We start from the raw sequence: 18004 nt of genomic DNA, 5'->3' as shown, positions 1-18004 counted from the left end.
TTCCATGGGTAGCAGCTTTGTTGTGGTCACAGGCATGAAGCCCTTTAGTAGAGTTGGTGGTACAGAAAGATACATGGGTGTGGGGTCCTTAGTGAATTCACGAAGCCGTTGAATAAGCTCTGGGTAGTGTTTCTCTAAAGTTCTGTGGGGGGAAGAAAACTACAAAGAAAATGTAATTATATTATCGTGGTTATTTGTTTTTACGTAATTAACATTGTTTTCACCCAATAACACATCTTGGAGATCTTTCTATGCTAATACGTGTAGTTCTCCTTGCCAGCTGCTTCCAAATAGTAGTAAAAAATTAATAGGTAGTTGTAAGTGGGAGCTGAACAATGAGAACACGTGGACACAGGAGGGGAACATCACACACTGGGGCCTGTCGGCGGGGTGAGGGGCAAGGGGAGAGAGAGAATTACAAATGCTTGCATGCATTAGACAAATGCCTAATGCATGTGGGTCTTAAAACCTAGATGACGGGTTGATGGGTGCAGCAAACCACCATGGCACGTGTATACCTATGTAACAAGCCTGCACGTTCTGCACATATATCTCAGAACTTAAAGTAAAAAAATATATATATATTAATAGGTAATATTTTTGAGGACCTACTATGTGCCAGGACTGAGCACTTTGTATTTAGTAAGTTGTTTCATCTTCAAAATGGTCCCAAGAGGAGTGTGCTGTTATGAAGCTCCTTCTACAGATGGGAACAGGGGCGCAGACAGGCTGAGTGAGCACCCACCTTCACAGCTAGGAAGTGGCCAGGCTGTGTGTGATGGGAGCCCGGTAGGCTGGCCTGGAGCTGCCCTCTCCACAGGGCCCTATCCTCTGTCTCTCTTCTCTTTCTTTCTCGACTGCGTTCTCTCCTGGGGTTTGCTGTGTTCAGGCAGTTTATTGTGGATAGGTTCTTCTCTTATTTCCTATCCAGCGCAAAGCTGCAGTGGACACCTTAGCCACGTCTGCCTGTGCCCAGGAGTGGGAGTGACCCTAGGGGAGCCACTGGCCAGGGAGCATCTTAGGTCAGCAGATGGCACTCAGAGGCTTCAGTGGCTTCCCATCAGGTGCCCCCATCACACATCAGCAGCTCTGATGTGCTACTGCTCCCCCCAGCCTCACTGGCCCTGGGGTAGGGTAGCCTTCTAGTAGCTGGGCTCAGGACATCTCTCTGCCCCTCCCGCATGGGTAGAAGGTGGTTTCTTCCCCTTCCTCCAGCTAACTGTGTCTCCACCTGTGTCCAGGGACCATAGGGTTTGCTTGACCTGAAGGCGTTGGTGCCATAATGGAGAGAGAAAGGTCTGGGTAGGGCTTCGCCGTGTGTCTTCTAACATGGTTCATTCCGTCTCCCTTGTGAGTGACGTTTTCTGTGGTTTGTGAGTTTGCAAAGGAAGGTGCATCTTTCTGGAACAATTGCAACCATCGGGGCCTTCAGCACCCAGCCGCAGCAGCGTAGCAAGGCAGGTGGCAGCGAAAGGTCATACGAGGGGGTCTCTGTTCCATAGGGAAACTTACAAACCACCATTAAACAAAGCGGAAGGGTGGGTCTGCTTTTTGCTCTTACTGTGGGTTCGCAATTTGAAATAACAAGTTGGTTCCCATGGAGGTGGACTGCTCTCGCCCCGCCCCTTGGGACATTGCCTCCTCCAGCGCACCTCCCTCTTCTGCGTTCCAACCTTGCCCTCCTGCAGTTTGGAGTCCTCTTGCTTCTTTCCTCACATGGCCACCTTCTACTTCTAAACAATGATTAGGGTGCAAGTCTGCTCTCACCTGTCATATCATATGCCCATGCTGACTTCTTCCCATCTGAGCCTTTCCCTATTGCGACAGGCCACCTCCCCTCTGCTCAGCCTCCCATGAGTTTGATAAACACGGTTTAATTATCTGTGCGCTCCCTACAGAAGCAAGGCAGCATGGGGCACAGACAAGCCTCTTAGTTAATGTTGATGGAGGGAAGACTGTTCCTTATCCTATCCCTCTGTTGATCTTTTCCCCCGATTAACGTTAAGACTGAGATGGATGTCTTGCCGATACAATATTAAATAAGAACCGCGATAAGCTCAGGGGCCTCATCCATCAGACAAGATGCTGAGCATCAGTCAGTTAAGAATGATAAGAAGACATCTCAGGCTGGCTCAAGCCATGGAGAAGAAAAGTGCAGGGGCCTCCAGCTTCAGGCGCTGCTGGATTCAGGGGCTCCATCTCCTGACCTTTCGATGCTAACTGTACATACTTGCAAGCTGGCATTCAGCATCTCTAGACTGACCTGAGCATCAGCCAGTGATAGTTCTGCAACCTTTGTGTCTACCGAGGACTGACACTCTCTCTGCACAGGGAAAAATGGAGCCAGAGTGAGATACAGATTTGAAATAAAGCCTAGGTCCTTTTGTAGTCCATAAGGGTGATGATTGGGTTTTCACGCTCATGTGTGAGACGTGTCTCCCTCAGACCTTGTTATGATGTTGGCACCTTGCCCATCTGATGTGAAAAATAAGAAATGAATAAAATTTAAAAATACATAACATGAAGCCTGTGCTCTGAGGCTGGATAGCGCAGAAGTGAGCACAGGGATCCTGAGTTCAAATTCTGATTTCAGAATTCTTAGCTGTGTGACCTTGGCTGAATTACTCAATCTCTCTGGGCTTCAATCTCTGTATGTGAAAATTAAAGATAATGAAAATACTTCATGCATAGGGTTGTTGAAAGTACAAAGAAGCCGATATATGATAGGTAGCACCTGGACCGACACGGTGCTGACTGATGGTTTTACTGTTGTCCTCCTCCTGTCTTCTCCTCCTCCTGCCTGTCTTGTCCTCCTCCTGTCTGTCTTGTCCTCCTCCTGTCTTGATAATCCAGGTGTCACAAGGATAAAAGATTTCACCTCCCACTTAAGGGATATTTTTCTCCATTGACTGTTCAGAATTCTCCCTTATAATTCCCCATTCCCTCTTGGAAAGCTCAGTTTAAATGTCCTTTTCACACGTTAAAGGCTATAAAATGAAAGAGAAAATTGATTTTATCTTCTGGTGTATTCTTTTCTCTTTTTGTTTACTCAACCATCAGGAAAGCATTTTCTACTTTGTCCCCTAAGACTTGTCATTAATATAATCATTCTAAATGCTGGTATAACCAAACAAAACTACAGATGCTAACTAGCAAGCAGATGAAACTTACATGTGGGGGGAAAATGTGGATGACTCAGTGGTACATACAAGTTTTTAATTATCTGTAATTAGTGGGAAAGAAAATATGTGGACTATATTAAAAATAAGCTCTTTATTTTTGAGGAAAAAGACCATCATAAAGAACAGGAATGCTCTCCTTTTTATTTATATGAATTGAGATAATTGGGACTCTCAGGATTAACGTAAGTTTCCATCATAAATAATGCCACCATCTGTGATAAATGGATGCCTCTCTCTTTGAATAGATACAGCGAAACATTCTCAAACCATATGCTATGTGAGCAGCAAATGCAGATATTTAAATTCTGCTGTAACATGCTTATATTATACAACTCTAAACCCTCCTGATTTTTTTTTTTTTCTTTTTGGTTTCCATTTCCAAACTGTTTTGGAGGCATAGTAAAAAACATGTTTACATTTTGAATCAAAGAGGTAAACCCGGTCTGTAATTCAGATTGTAAAATGCGCGGAAGAAACACTAAGAAAGCTCTCCTATGCACTAAACACGACTCAGAAAGGCTTCCTCTCTCTCAGGGGTCCCCACACCATGGCCTGTGGGTCAAACCCAGCCCACCACCAGTTTTGGTGTGGTGGCCTGAAAACTAAGAATTTTTTTTACATTTTTATGTCTTTAGATGGTTGGGGAAAAAATTGTTTGATGGAGTGGTAGTCTTTTTGACATGTGAAATTCAAATTCTAGTATTTAAAAGGAAAGTTTTCTTGGAACACAGAGTCTTTTATTTACACTGGTCTCTGGTTGCGGTCACAGAGGGTTGAGGAGTTGCAACGGAGACCATTTGGCCCCGAAAGCCTGAAATATCTACTGCCTGGGCCTTTACAGAAAAACGGATGCCGACTCCTTCTTTATATGAATTGCGAAGCAGAGTTACTGCAGTTTGGATGAAGCAAGGTGTGTCCTTTTAGAAGCTTTTGTCTGAAGGTGAGAGCAAACCCTGGTGCACTAAGGAAGTCCGCTGGCTCACATGGCGGGGAGGGCAGCAGCAAGGTGAGATCCAGGCGAGCTTCTCCCAGGCCCCTCACTGGGCCAAGCCCTGGGATAAAAGCACGGTCCCTTCCCTTACTGTGCCCGCCCATGGCTAAGCGTGTCTCTGGGCACTCATGCATGGATTCCAGATGGATAACAGTATTTATGGGGAGACTTGCTCACGCATTGGCCCTGGGGTGAAAGGCGTTTGCTAAAGAGTGAGGGACCTTCTTTCCCAGAAATCCTGACACACTTCTCCTCATAGGTCCTTGGCCCAGTTTGGCCTAGGGCAGGGCTTTCCCAGCCCAGCACAGTGATCTTCGGGGCTGGATGATTTGGTGGGTGGGCTGTTCTGCGCAGTGTAGGATGCTGAACAGCATCCCTGGCCTCCCTCTGCCCACTAGATGCTAACAGGATGCCCCCAACCCCATTCTTTTTTTTTTTTTTTTTTTTTTTGCAGGGTTGGGGATGGAGTCTCGCTCTGTTGCCCAGGCTGGAGTGCAGTGGCACCATCTCAGATCATTGCACCCTCCGCTTCCTGGGTTCAAGCGATTCTCTTTACTCAGCTTCCTGAGTAGCTGGGCTTACAGGCACGCACCACCATACCTGGCTAATTTTTGCCTTTTTCTTTGTGGAGATGGGGTTTCACCGTGTTGGCCAGGCTGGTCTCAAACTCCTGACCTCAAGGGATCCACCTGCCTCGGCTTCCCAAAGTGCTGGGATTACAGGCTTAAGCCACCACACCTGGCTGCCCGCCCCCCTGCCGCCAGCCCCATTCTTAACAATGGAAAAAGTCTCCAGACACTGTTAAATGTCCCCTTGGGAGCAAAACTGCCTCTGTTTGAGAATCATGGGTTTAGGCCTCTGTGTAACTGAACCAGGTAATGGGAATGAGCTTGGAATTGCCCTGTTTGATTTAGACCAGGGATTGACGAACTACAGACCATGGGTCAAATCCAGCCCATCACCTGTTTTGGTACAGCCTGCAAGCTAAACATGGTATTTACATTTTTAAAGATTATGTAAGTACCTATATAATACTGATTTTTGTCTTCTAGCCTGCAAAAACCTAAGATATTTACTACATGGCCCTTTAAGAAAAAGTTTGCCAACCCCTAGGTTAACACCAGTCATTCTCAACCCTCACCTTTATGAGTCACGAAATGAAATAATTTGATAACCTACATATGTACATAATTAAAAACAAATCAGAATAGTGCTCTGTCATAGGGAGGAAAAATAATTCAAGGTAAAGTAATATTTTAACAGGTATATCTAGAAGACCAAATGAAGTGGTCAGGTACTTGCTCCTGTATTTGGAGTCACCGTGGGTGTGTCAGCCACAGTTGCAGACTGGTGCAGCTGTGTTGGAGCAAGTTGAATTTCACACGCAGATTGGGCACTGTGGATGTAATTTTCAAAAAGGACAAACAACTTTTTAGATAGGTTTCGTGGAAGTCCGATCTCCACCCCAGTAGTTGCAATTCTAGAACACATACAGTGTGTGAAATCGTTGCCCTTCTCCCAATTATTTAGAGGATGTTTAAGATCTGCTCTTTGCTTGGATCACTGTAGGTGGGTTCCTCACCTCTGTGAATGTCCAGTGGGGCAAAGCCATGCAGAATCTGGCCAATTCTTTGTGGTTTTAGAACGGTCTCGTGCTGTGCAGAAAACCTAGCAGAACTGGCCGCTCTCTACACGCCAGTGGTGTTCCTCCCTGCAGTCACTGTGCTAATCAAAAATGCCACCTTCCCCAAAGATGTTTCCAGCCCTATTGCCAGGGGCTGCAAATATGTGACCTGCCTGGGGAAACTGCAAACTTTGCAGATGTGATTAAGGGAAGGCTCTTGAGATGGGGGATTATCCTGCATCATCCAGGTGGCCCTGATGTCATCACAGGGGTCCCTGTAGAGGGAGGCAGGAAGTCAGGGGTGAGAGAAGCTGCCAAGGTGCTGGCTTAGAAGAGAGAGATTCCAAGCCAAGGAATGCAGGTGACCTCCAGAAAATGGGAAAGGAAACAGATTCTTTCCTGAAGCCTCCAGAAGGAACACAACCCTCCTGACACTTCGAGGAGTTTTTTTGTTTTTGTTTTTGTTTTAGCTTTTATTTTAAGTTCAGGGGTATATGTGCAGGATGTGCAGGTTTGTTACATAGGTAACCATGAGTCATTTGGGTTTGTTGTACAGATTATTTCATCACCCAGGTATTAAGCCCAGTATCCATTTAGCTATTTTTCCTGATCCTCTCCCTCCTTCCACCCTCCACCTCCATTAGGCCCCAGTGTGTGTTATTTCCCTAGTGACACTTGGATTTTAGACTTCTGACCTCCAGGACTATATAAAAAGAAAAAAACAATGTGTGTTGTTTTAAGCCGCTAAGTTTGTGGTAATTTGTTCCAGCAGCATAGGAAGCTGACACACCGTCCCTTAGAGGAGCACCTGTCCTGGGAGAGCCCCGGCCTGAGCCAATCAGAACCCACTTGCGGATGGACCTGGGTTCCAAGCCACGTTGTGGGTGGTCAGCAGGGGAGGGCAGGCGGAGGCTGTGGAGGAATCAGCCACATGGCCACCAGGCAAGCCGCTGGCTGAGCTTAACTTGCGGAAACACTGACACCATGCAGTTAAAGCAGCCCGTGTTAGATTTATAACTTCGCCTGGGAAATATTTCCCTCTGTGCCTACCCAAGGCACCCTTCTTGTGCTGATGAAGTTCAAGATTCTGAAGATTTTAGAGCATTTGTCTTTGAAAGGCACAGCTCCTTTGCTGTACTTCTAGGAGTCTGACTGAGTCGCCTCTGAAAGTGATTATGGAGCTGGAGCTCTCCCAGAGAAAAGGGGGGAAATATCCCCCCGGGGCTCAGAGGGGAATATAAGTACCTGCTCTTTTAAAGGAGAGTTTGACGGTTATGAAATTGCAAACCACGCTATGTAATTTCAGCAAAGGATATTCGGGGTTTGTTCAGAAGAGGCATTGAAATCAAATAATCCATTTATCAAGGTGCCTTTTGTTTCAATAAAAAAGAAACAATGAGCCATATTTAGCAGAGAGAGACATTCTGTGTCTGGGGAATGTTAATAAATCACCAATGGAGAGAGGAAAAAATATTCAGGTTGGCTGGTGTTTCAAGTAAGCTGCAGTGACTTGGAAGGAAAATCCAATCAGGGCTCTCCTTGAGGCGTATGGAGAAAGGCAAGTCCTGTTCTGCAGGTGTCTGATATCATGTGAGTAAACCAGAGATGCCTGATGCAGCAGACACCTCCGAAGTCCTGAAAAGAGCCATTTCCCTTAATTTCAGATTTTTCTTTCTCACATAGACATCACCCAATTTTTTTTTCCATATATGGATGTCACCCTTCCCCCACCATTTCTGTAGTTTTTAAAGCTTGTTGCTATAACTAGTGAACATATTTGAAATAATGGTCATGATAATGATAATAGCAACAGCAACTCCTAATTGTTAAGCATGCTAAGTGCTTAGTGTATTGCTTTAAGTGAGATGGTCTTATGTGATTCCCACCATTGACATGAGGATTCTGAGGCTCAAGAGTTTAAGGTACTTTCCAAGAAACAAAAACAAAAAAATCCTCCTCTAAGAAATTGTGGGACAAGGATTCATGGTTGAACTTCATGTCACTCCATGAACTCCTAACCACTGTGATACATTTCTTCTTTCTGGGCTGGAGAAGGCTTTGATGAAAGTCCTTCCCCTGTTTCTTCCTAGGTATGTAATATCCGACAAACTACCTCAGACTTCCTATGTGGATCAAGTTAGATCAGGGTTTGTCAACCTCAGTGCTATTGAGATTGTAGGTTGGATAATTATGTGTGGCGGGGGCACTGCCTTGTGCATTGTAAGATCTTTAGAACCATCCCTGGCTCCTACCAACTAGATGTCAGTAACAACCCCCTCCCAGTTGTGACAACCAAAAAATGTCTGCAGATGTCACCACGTGTTTCTTAAGAAAATCACCCTTTCCTGAGAAACCCCTACTTTGGTGCTGTTCTGGAAAGTCCTTTGCACACCCTAAATCAATTCCACTTGTGCCTGTCGATTATTTCAGGGGATGTCATTTTTATTTTTATCCAATTCAAGAGGGAAGCAGGACCTAGTATTTTTACCAAGGTATATTTGTGGGCATCCACTGCCTGCCCCATTTAGAGTAACCCCTGGCTTCATCCCATCTGCCTGGATGGACTTCCCATCCTCACATGCTGGGATCCTGAGCTTTCCCTCCCCAATCTTTTGGTTACATTGTTCTTCATCCTAGAATTCTTGCCGTTTTCCATTCAATTTCCGCAGGTCCTACCCATCCTTTATGTCCCAGCCTAGAGAACATCAGTTCTAAAGAATCCATCCCTGGTCAACACATCTGAAAGTGGGCATTGTGATGAAGGCAGTGCATCATGTTCATGGAAAGGCTCATTTTCCCAGTGTTATCCTGTCTGGGCACTGAGTGATGTGGCCTTGCCATATTCCATTCAACCTCCTCAGGTCCTACCCATCCTTTATGTCCCAGCCCAGAGAACATCAGCTCTAAAGAACCCATCCCTGGTCAACACGTCTGAAAGTGAGCGTTGTGATGAAGGCAATGCATCATGTTAGTGGAAAGGCTCATTCTCCCAGTGTTATCCTGTCCGGGAGCTGAGTGACGTGGCCGTCTCCTTTGTCCACTATCTCAGAATCTCAAAAACTCAATTTCCGGCAGCAGCTTTGTGGTAGAGTTCTCTGATGAACAACCGACGGAGGACACAATATCCCCAACACTGACAGGCAAGTACAGATAAAGAAAATGGGCCAGGCGCGGTGGCTCAAGCCTGTAATCCCAGCACTTTGGGAGGCCGAGACGGGCGGATCACGAGGTCAGGAGTTCGAGACCATCCTGGCTAACACGGTGAAACCCCGTCTCTACTAAAAAATACAAAAAACTAGCCGGGCGAGGTGGCGGGCGCCTGTAGTCCCGGCTACTCGGGAGGCTGAGGCAGGAGAATGGCGTAAAAACCCGGGAGGCAGAGCTTGCAGTGAGCTGAGATCCGGCCACTGCACTCCAGCCTGGGTGACACAGCGAGACTCCGTCTCAAAAAAAAAAAAAAAAAAAAAAAAGAAAATGGGTAAACAGGAAGAGAGACAGCAGTGAACGTGCTGTCCGCATGGAGGCCAGATAGGCAGGTGCAGCTGTCAACTACTCGCCTCTCTCCCGTGGCCATAGGAAACCAGCATTGGACTTTTCCAGGGGTATTGTTTCAGGTCAATAAAAATGACTCAATTATCCTATCTTTCTGGGAGATGTTGGTGCAAGCAGATGAACTGGAGTAAGAGGAAAGACATTGGTCAGAACTCACAATGCTGTGGCAGCCCTGGAATTGTTTCCTTGCTGTCAGGAGATAACGTTTCCAGGAGAAAACACACAGCAAAGGCTGGCAACCACCTCTGATTCCTTCCTTAATCTGCTACCTCTGGGCTTCCCAAGATAAGAGGTGAGTTTAGGGGGCATACACAGTGCTGCAGCCTGTGACGGTGCAGATGGACCTTGCACAGCTTTGTCGGGGAACCCTTCACATGAGCATCTCTGTGGTTGGCTGTTGGAGATACCTGGACATGGTGCGAAATCACCTGTTCAACCACATGAGAAAGTGGGAATTTCCTGCTCAATTGTTTGAATTATTCTGAGTCTATCTAAGAGAAAATCTCATTTTGTAGCCACTGCCTCTTCGGCACCCAACACTTGATACTCTCCCTGCTTAACAAAGAAATGGCAAACTATGGCTCAGAGCTGTAGACAGGCAGCAATTAGGGGATATGATCTTGGTTTTTTATTTACAGTAAGATTATTTAAACAAAATTATTCATTGATATTAGTACATTATTTTCAATTCTAATTTATAAAGTTATCAATTATCAGTAAGCTCCTGGAGTGATTAACAGTGCATACATTATCTGGTCATGTCATGAGAGTGAGGGAGGTGTGAGGCTTAGGAAACACCACCCTCAGTTGAAAGGTCTGTGGACAGAGAGCTGCACCAGGCAGTCTTGGGCGTGTATGTACTCAAGAAGTTCTTGGTCAATTATCAGCAGCCCGATGGACAGGTGCTAGTGCATTATTTTACTGGGGAAAGGAATAATTGTTCTTGTCTGCTGCAACAATTGTTAGTTTACTTCTGGGTGACCATATGCTCTAAAAGTAGGCAAATGTGAGGCAAAGAAAGTACTTACATGAAGGGAAAGTTTCCTCAGCACCTCTGATGCACTGACACTGAATGGCTGCAGAGAGTCGCCATCTCCCGGTACCGGATGCCAGAATGTCCATGGATATTGGCTGCAATTCTTCCTACCACACGTGAGAAGTTCTGCCTTCCAACAAATGGTGTCTACATTTTCCCTCATTGTACACCTTACTGCTGTGTTTTGTGAAGTGGCTTCTTCCCCCATCTGGCTTGCTTCATGTTTGGGCTGTTGGTCAAACTTCATGCATTTCTCAAGTGTTGCATGAGTTGTCACTGAGTCACATGATATTCAAGACAGGAGGGCACGCTGCTGGATAAACACACTATCCTTTTTTCCCATGGAGCTTCCAGTCTGTTAGGGAAGATGGTCATTAACCAAACATGCACACAAGCAAATATAAAATTACAGCTGTGTGAAAAGATATAAAAGAGAGGTGCATGGTATTTTGGGAGGGACACTGGACCTCGTGTGGAAGTCAGGGAGGCTTCCTATTCATAGAAGAGGTGAGGTGGATCTGGAAACTGAATGGAAATTAATTAGGCAGAAGGAGTGGCCATGTGTGAGACCCTGGAGATATGAAGGAGCAAGATGTATTTAAACTTCAATAATAAATTTAAAACTCTGGAACAAGGGCGTACTAAGAAATAATTAAGCTATAACACTGCTTGCACCCTTATTATGAGTCAGAGACTTGCTAAACACTTTGTAGGCATCATCTCAATGAATCCTCATGCACGTGGGAGGCAGGGAGTAGAGCAAGGTGAGCCCTGTTGCCAAGTGGACCAGAACCTCTGGAACCAGACAGCCAGTCATGAGTTTAAGCTACATCACTTACAACCAGGAGATCTGGGGCAACATTATTTACCTTCCCTATTCCTCAATTTCTTCTTGTATAAGAAGTGGTCATCATGATACTTACCCCATGAGATGGTTGTGAAGAACTAATTGAGATTCCACATGTAAAGCATTTAAAAACATACCTAGACCATGGTGATATTGTTTGGCCTTGTCCCCACCCAAATCTCATCTCGAATTATATCTCCCGTAATCCCCCCGTGTCATGGGAGGAACCTGGTGGGAGGCAGTTGAATCATCAGGGTGGGTTTTTATGCTGTTCTCATGATAGTGAATAAGTCTCACGGGATCTAATGGTTTTATAAGGCCAGTTCCCCTGCACACACTATCTTGCCTGCCACCATGTAAGATGTGCCTTTGCTTCTCCTTCACCTTCCACCATGATTGTGAGGCCTCCCCAGTCTTGTGGAACTGTGAGTCCATTAAACCTCTTTTTCTTTTACAAATTACCCAGTCTTGGGTATTTCTTCATAGCAGTATGAAAGTGGACTCATACATAGGGTCAATTCTTGATGACTGCTGGTTGCTCCGTCAGGGATTGTCTCATGATGAAACACCCTGAAATGTGGAGACTTAATCATGTACAAGGCCTCCTGAGTCTCAGGGCTTCTGATCTTGGCTGAACTTGCTCACTTGTTTGGGGCTGGGCATGGGCTGCCTGATGCAGGATGGCCTCAGCTGGGATCACACCGCTCCTCTCCATGTGGTCTTTTCTCCAGGCTGGCCCAGGCTTGTTCTTCTTCCTACTATCAGGCATCCAAAAGAGGCAGAGTGGAAATGTGCAAGGCCCCTTGAGACCTGGGCCCAGAAGAGGCATACTGTCATTTCTTCCATATTCTCTCGGCCAAAGCAAATCACAAGGCAGCCCAGATTCAAAGAGTGGGGAAATTGACTCCACCTCTTGATGGGAGAACTGCAAAGTCTCATGCAAAGGTTGTAGATAAGTATGTAGATACAGGAGATGGGGTGCCATTTTATAATTACTCTTCCATTGTTATTATGATTATGCTAATACCTAGATCAACCAGTTTCAATCTCTCTCTCTCTGTCTCTGTCTCTGTCTCTCTCTCCTCTTTATGGAAATTGAAGCTCCCTTAGCCACTGTACAAGGCCTTGCTCCTTTCTTTATGGTGTCTGTCACTTCTTGACTCAAGTCAAATCCCCCGTGAGCTGCAAGAATTCAGAATGAGGCTCAACAGGAAGGGATGAGCTAGGCTTCACTTCACTTCATCCCTTCTCATTTTTCCTCATCTGAAGGATAAACAGGGACCTGTTCAAAGAATGGAAGAACCCTAAGACAGGAGGCAAGACCACAAGCCTACTCCATCTGTATTTTATAGAAAATAAACTCAGCTTAAAAGCAAACAGGTTTCCTTTAGACTTTTTTCCCATTAAGAGAAGGAGAGAAAAGGAATCTTTATGTGTAGGAAGAATGAAGAATGACAAAACAGCTTGTTGACAAATGCTTTCTGTTGGCGAATGCCCCCGCTGCAGATGGGCCTGGAGTCCTGTGCCCCGCCCCTTCACAGAGCCCTTGGCTCATAACCTTCTCCAAACAGATGAGTCTCTAAGTCCCTACACTTCAAGATTTAAGAGGATTTTTTTGGATTGGGATAAATACCTCAAAATAAAAGCATCAGATGTGGCAATTCGTCTGTTGGTTTTTACAAACCATGACAAGTTGCCTAAATAGTCCGTGTTTAAGGACAGAGAGCCAGACTTTCTGGAATGTCGTACCTCGGCAGGGCCTTTTGCGCATGTTTTAAGCTGATTCTGAAATTAGGGGGTTAAAATGGAAGTGCCGAGCCATCCCTAAAGAGAGGGAGGCAAATGTGCCCTTGTTGCTGGTGACCCCAGAACAAGGCCTCTGGGCTGAGAACTGGAGAGAATGTTATTTCTTTGAAAAGCCATCTTGACAATCCAAGTCCATTTGGCTGCAGCACCAAAGGCAGCTTTGATCTGCTCGCCAGTGTCCCTGCCGGGAAAAGGATTAGGGTCCTTCCAGAGGACAGCAGAGCCAGGCTGCCCCATATGCTGGCGTGTTGCGCAGGCTGCACTGAGAGGAAGGGACAGGAGGGAAGGCTGGAAAGAAGGAGAGAGCAACTCCCATCTCCTCTCTCAATATACGAATGCAGTCTTGTTTGGGTTTTCTGGGGGTTTTAAAAGACAGAAACAAGGAGATGGGCTTTCTTGGGTTTTCAAAGTTAGACTTGGGGCAATTGAAGTTTCTGGGTCATGAGTGTGTAGCAAGTTCTTAGCCATGCCCTCATGTAGCATAAGCCCATGGGGGATCTTAGCAAAGAAAATATTCAAACAGCAAGGAGGCTGCTGGTGGTCCTTCTGTTGATGTCAGGGATGGTTACAAAAAACCCTGGAAGCGAGGGGTGACATGCTGTGCTTTCCTACCTTGAGGTTGAGCCTGTGAGCCCCCAATATTCAGCGACTTAGCCAGCTAAATCTTGTAAATCAGGAATCTCAAACTCAAAAGCACCTGAGGGACAAGCAGGCAGCTCCATGGTGCACAGTGGGCTGAATGTCGGATGACAGCAACACTGGGGCTGTAAGTCACCTCCTCCCGTCGTCGCCGTGTGGGGAGAAAGCCCAAATGTTGCAAGTTCCTCCCATGTTCAAAGACAAGCTGGAAACCCAGAGACTCCCCAGTTTTTAAAAATTGAGTTTCACTTTATAAAGATTTAAAAAAAAAAAAAACAGTGGGCCAAGCAAAACTCATCTGCAGGCTGGGTGGAGCCCCAGGGTGAGCAGTCTGCAATGTCAGGTCTGAACGGATGCAGAACCCAGAGCCAAGTGGTTTACACCCCCATTGGTATCGCCACTTGGTGTGCTGAATCTCAGGAGGGGGCCAGAGGGATCTGAGCCTTGGAACTGGGCTCCCACCCAGTGGGGAGAGGGTGACACGCTTATTCATTCTGCTAACTCGTTTCACCTGGAAAAGTTAGTAACAAACACTTTCTCCCCAGCTGAGAAAGGCGGCGATGATGACAAGATAGTGTCTTTGGTGATCAATGACTAAAAGTCACTCTCCACCCAGATGGGTCAAGATTATCAAAGAATCTAATGAATTTAGGAATAATAATATGGTGGGCATTATTAACTCATTATTTCTGAGTAACATGAGAAAAATGGCTTCTCTTGTTACTATTTTTTCCAACAAATGAATAAACATAAACAGCAAAATCTCTAAGGGAGATATGAGGAATTAAAAAAAGACCAAATATGTGTCCAAAATTACTTGGATTAGTTCTCCCTTACCCTCCTTCAGTGTGGTTTTGATATTCATTTGAAATATAATTAAGTTCATTTCTTTCCACTTGTGACCAATTCAGGGTTTTTACTTACCCGTGTTGATATTATTATCATATGTCAAACATTAACATGATTCCAAAGGTCAGAACTATACAAAAAAGATACACCCTCCATCTTTCCTCCCCATCCTCAGCCCCCTTTATTTCTGCCTGGTTCCCACCCAACACCTGTTGATAACCAACCTTACAGACTCTGATTTCTTGTCTTGTGTGTTCATGTGTGTTACATGAATGAGCAAATACATAGACATTTTCTTATCTCCCTGGTATGGTTTGGCTCTGTCCCCACCCAAATCTCACCTTGAATTGTAATAATCCCCATGGTTCAAGGGCAGGACCAGGTGGAGATAATTGAATCATGGGGGTAGTTTCCCTTATATTGTTCTTGGGGTAGTGAGTAAGTCTCAGAAGATCTGATGGTTTTGTAAATGGCAGTTCCCCTGCACAAGCTCTCTTGCCTGCCACCATGTAAGACATGCCTTTGCTCCTCCTTTGCTTTCCTCCATGATTATGAGGCTTCCCAGCCATGTACTGTGAGTCCATTAAACCTCTTTCTTTTTCAAATTTCCCAGTCTGGGGTATGTCTTTATTAGCAGTGTGAAAACAGACTAATACACTCCCCTTCTATCTTCCACAGAAATTAGTGTAGTCAGATAGCCTTCTGCACCATGCTCTTTAACTTATCAATATATTTTTGAAAGCACTCCATATTGCTTCATACAGATCTTATTCCTTTTTTTATTGCAGCTCGTGATACTCTGCTATGTGGATTTACTGTAGTTTATTCAACCATTTTTCTACATAGAGGTATGAAGGTTGTGTCAAAATATTTTGCATTTAAAACCAATTCTGAGGCGTGAGCCACCACGCCTGTAATCCTAGCACTTTGTGAGGCCCAGGCAGGCAGATCACGAGGTCAGAAGATCGAGACCCTCCTGGCTAACACAGAGAAACCACGTCTCTACTAAAAATACAAAAAAATTAGCCAGGCATGGTGGTGGGCACCTGTAGTCCCAGCTACTTGGGAGGCTGAGGCAGGAGAATGGCGTGAACCCGGGAAGTGGAGCTTGCAGTGAGCTGAGATCGCACCACTGCACTCCAGCCTGGGTGACAGAGGGAGACTCCATCTCAAAAAAAAAAAAAAAAAAAAAAAAAAAAAGTGTTGCAATAAATGATCTTGTGTGTATGTGTTTTCTAATTGCCAGAGGTGTATCTTCAGAGTAGATTCCTAGAAGTAAGATGAAAGAGTCAAAGAAAAATGCAAATGTAATGCCAAGTTCCCTTCCAGAAAGGTCGTACCACTTTTCATTCTCAGCAGCAATACACTAAGACTGCCTATTGCCTGTCGACTTCCCAACAGTGTGTGTTATACTTGGTCATTTTTGTCAGTCTTATAGGTAAGAGGTGGTATTTGTAGTTTTCATTTGTATTTCTCTAATTGTGAGTGATGCTCATTAGTTTTGAATATATATATCTATATATAAACAATTTTAATATATTTTTGTGACTATCTGTTCATATCCTTTACTCACTTCTCTCTCAATTTTTAAAAATCTTTTTCCTCAAATTTCAAGATCTGTATATTAGGGCCATTAGCCCTTTTAATGTGATACATGTGTTGCAAATATTTTCTCCCAGCTTGTCATTTCCCAGCAATTTTTTAAATTATATAGGCAAATTTTTTAAATTGCATTTAGATTTTGAGTCATAATTGTGAAGCTCTTCCTACAGCCAGGTTATAGAGGAATTCATCCATGTTTTCTTTAGTGCTTGAAAGATATAACTTCTTTGATTTATATTGCTGATCCATTTGAAGTTCAGTCTTATGTATGGTGTGGGGTGTGGATCTACTTTTTTCTTAATGGTTGTACAGTTGTCCTAGCACCAATGATTTAAAAGTCAACGTTTGCAGCAGAGGCGGTGGCTCATGCCTGTAATCCCAGCACTTTAGGAGGCCGAGGTTGGAAGATTGCTTGAGCCCAGGAGTTCAAGACCAGACTGGGCAAAATAGTGAGACCCCATCTCTATTTAAAAAAAAAAAATTATAAAGAAGAAAAAAAAGGCTATGTTTACCTCCGGATTTGAGATGCTACCTTTATCACTGACTAAACTTCCATATGTTCTTAGGTTTATTTATGGACTTTATACATTGGCCTGTTTTGCTATTTATGTACCAGTGCCATTAAGTACATTTTAAACTCATGCCAATTATTCATAAAATACCCACTTTACTCCTATAGGTAATTTACCATCATTCTGTTAAGTTGGACTCTATGAAATTGCCACCATTCAACGAATCTTACTCTACAGAATTCTCATTTTCACATGTTTCAACCTAATAGAAGTCTATGCATAATTCACCGACCATGTAGAATCGTTTTAATGACTTATTCCAGAAAGAATATAAAAATTCTAGCCCCGTGGACTTCAGAATTTCTATCCTTCATTTCTAAATGGCCTACAGACCTAACAGCTAATGAGCAGCCCATTAATAATCGTGTCTTTGATTTTTTTCTTTTCTTTTCTGTTTCCCTTTCTAGTGATAGAGGGTCACGGGGTCACAGACAACATACAGCGGTTCTCCTCACTGCCACCTTACCTACCTGTGAGCTACCACATCCTCCGAGCAGAGACCTCCTTCTTCCTCAAGGAAGCCGGCCAGGACCTGCTGCGCAACTCCAGCCTGCAGTCGAGGGTGGAGTCCTTCTTTACCTACAAAACCAGGCAGCCCCCAGTGCTCAATGCCAGCTACGGACCCTTTTCTGTGGAAAAGGTTGTGCCTCTGGACTTGATGTTGACTTCAAACTTTCTAGGTCCAACCAGTAAGTTTAGTTTTGATTGGAAACTGAAAGCCCACATCCTGCGGGACAGAGTCTACCTGAGCCGGCCCAAAGTGCAGGTTCTGTTCCACATCGTGGGCAGAGACTGGGACGACCGCAGCGCCGGGGAGAAGCTGCCGTGCCTGAGGCTCTTTGCTTTCCGAGAGACCAGAGAGGTGCGGGGCAGCTGCCGGCTGAAGGGGGACCTGGGGCTGTGTGTGGCCGAGCTGGAGCTCCTGTCCAGCTGGTTCAGCCCCCCCACGCTGGGTGCCGGGAGGAAGAAGTTCGTGGACCAGCCGGAGGGGACCCCCGTGGAGCTCTACTACACCGTGCACCCAGGAAGCGAGCGAGGGGACTGTGCCGGGGGTGACTTCAGGAAGGGCAACGCCATCCGTCCAGGAAAGGATGGGCTGGAGGAAACCACGTCCCACCTGCAGAGGATTGGCACGGTCGGCCTTTACCGGGCCCAGGACAGCGCCCAGCTCAGCGAGCTGCGTTTGGATGGTAACGTGGTCATCTGGCTGCCTTCCAGGCCAGTCAAGCAGGGAGACGTGGTCACGGCCTATGTCACCATCTCCAGCAATTCCTCCGTGGACTTCTTCATCTTGAGGTAGGTGC

The 18004-nt window shown here is 45.3% G+C and overlaps 1 protein-coding gene and 1 non-coding gene across 3 annotated transcripts in view; both read left to right on the top strand.

Moving 5' to 3' along the window:
* Nucleotides 1-18004, top strand: part of LOC105493325 (transmembrane protein 132C) — a 434894-nt gene that overhangs the window by 127009 nt on the left and 289881 nt on the right. For both annotated transcript variants that reach the window (XM_011760893.3, XM_071070804.1), the window contains exon 2: nt 17108-17996. In XM_011760893.3, coding sequence (XP_011759195.2) covers nt 17108-17996 — 889 coding nt within the window. The remainder of the gene's footprint in view (nt 1-17107; nt 17997-18004) is intronic.
* On the top strand, nt 2378-2481 carry LOC112429143 (small nucleolar RNA U13). Its single transcript, XR_003021283.2, has one exon. It is a non-coding gene; the product is annotated as a small nucleolar RNA U13 (small nucleolar RNA).

Source organism: Macaca nemestrina, chromosome 10 (assembly GCF_043159975.1).
Source record: "Macaca nemestrina isolate mMacNem1 chromosome 10, mMacNem.hap1, whole genome shotgun sequence".
Taxonomy (NCBI): domain Eukaryota; kingdom Metazoa; phylum Chordata; class Mammalia; order Primates; family Cercopithecidae; genus Macaca; species Macaca nemestrina.
This window is presented reverse-complemented; position numbering and strand designations above follow the sequence as displayed.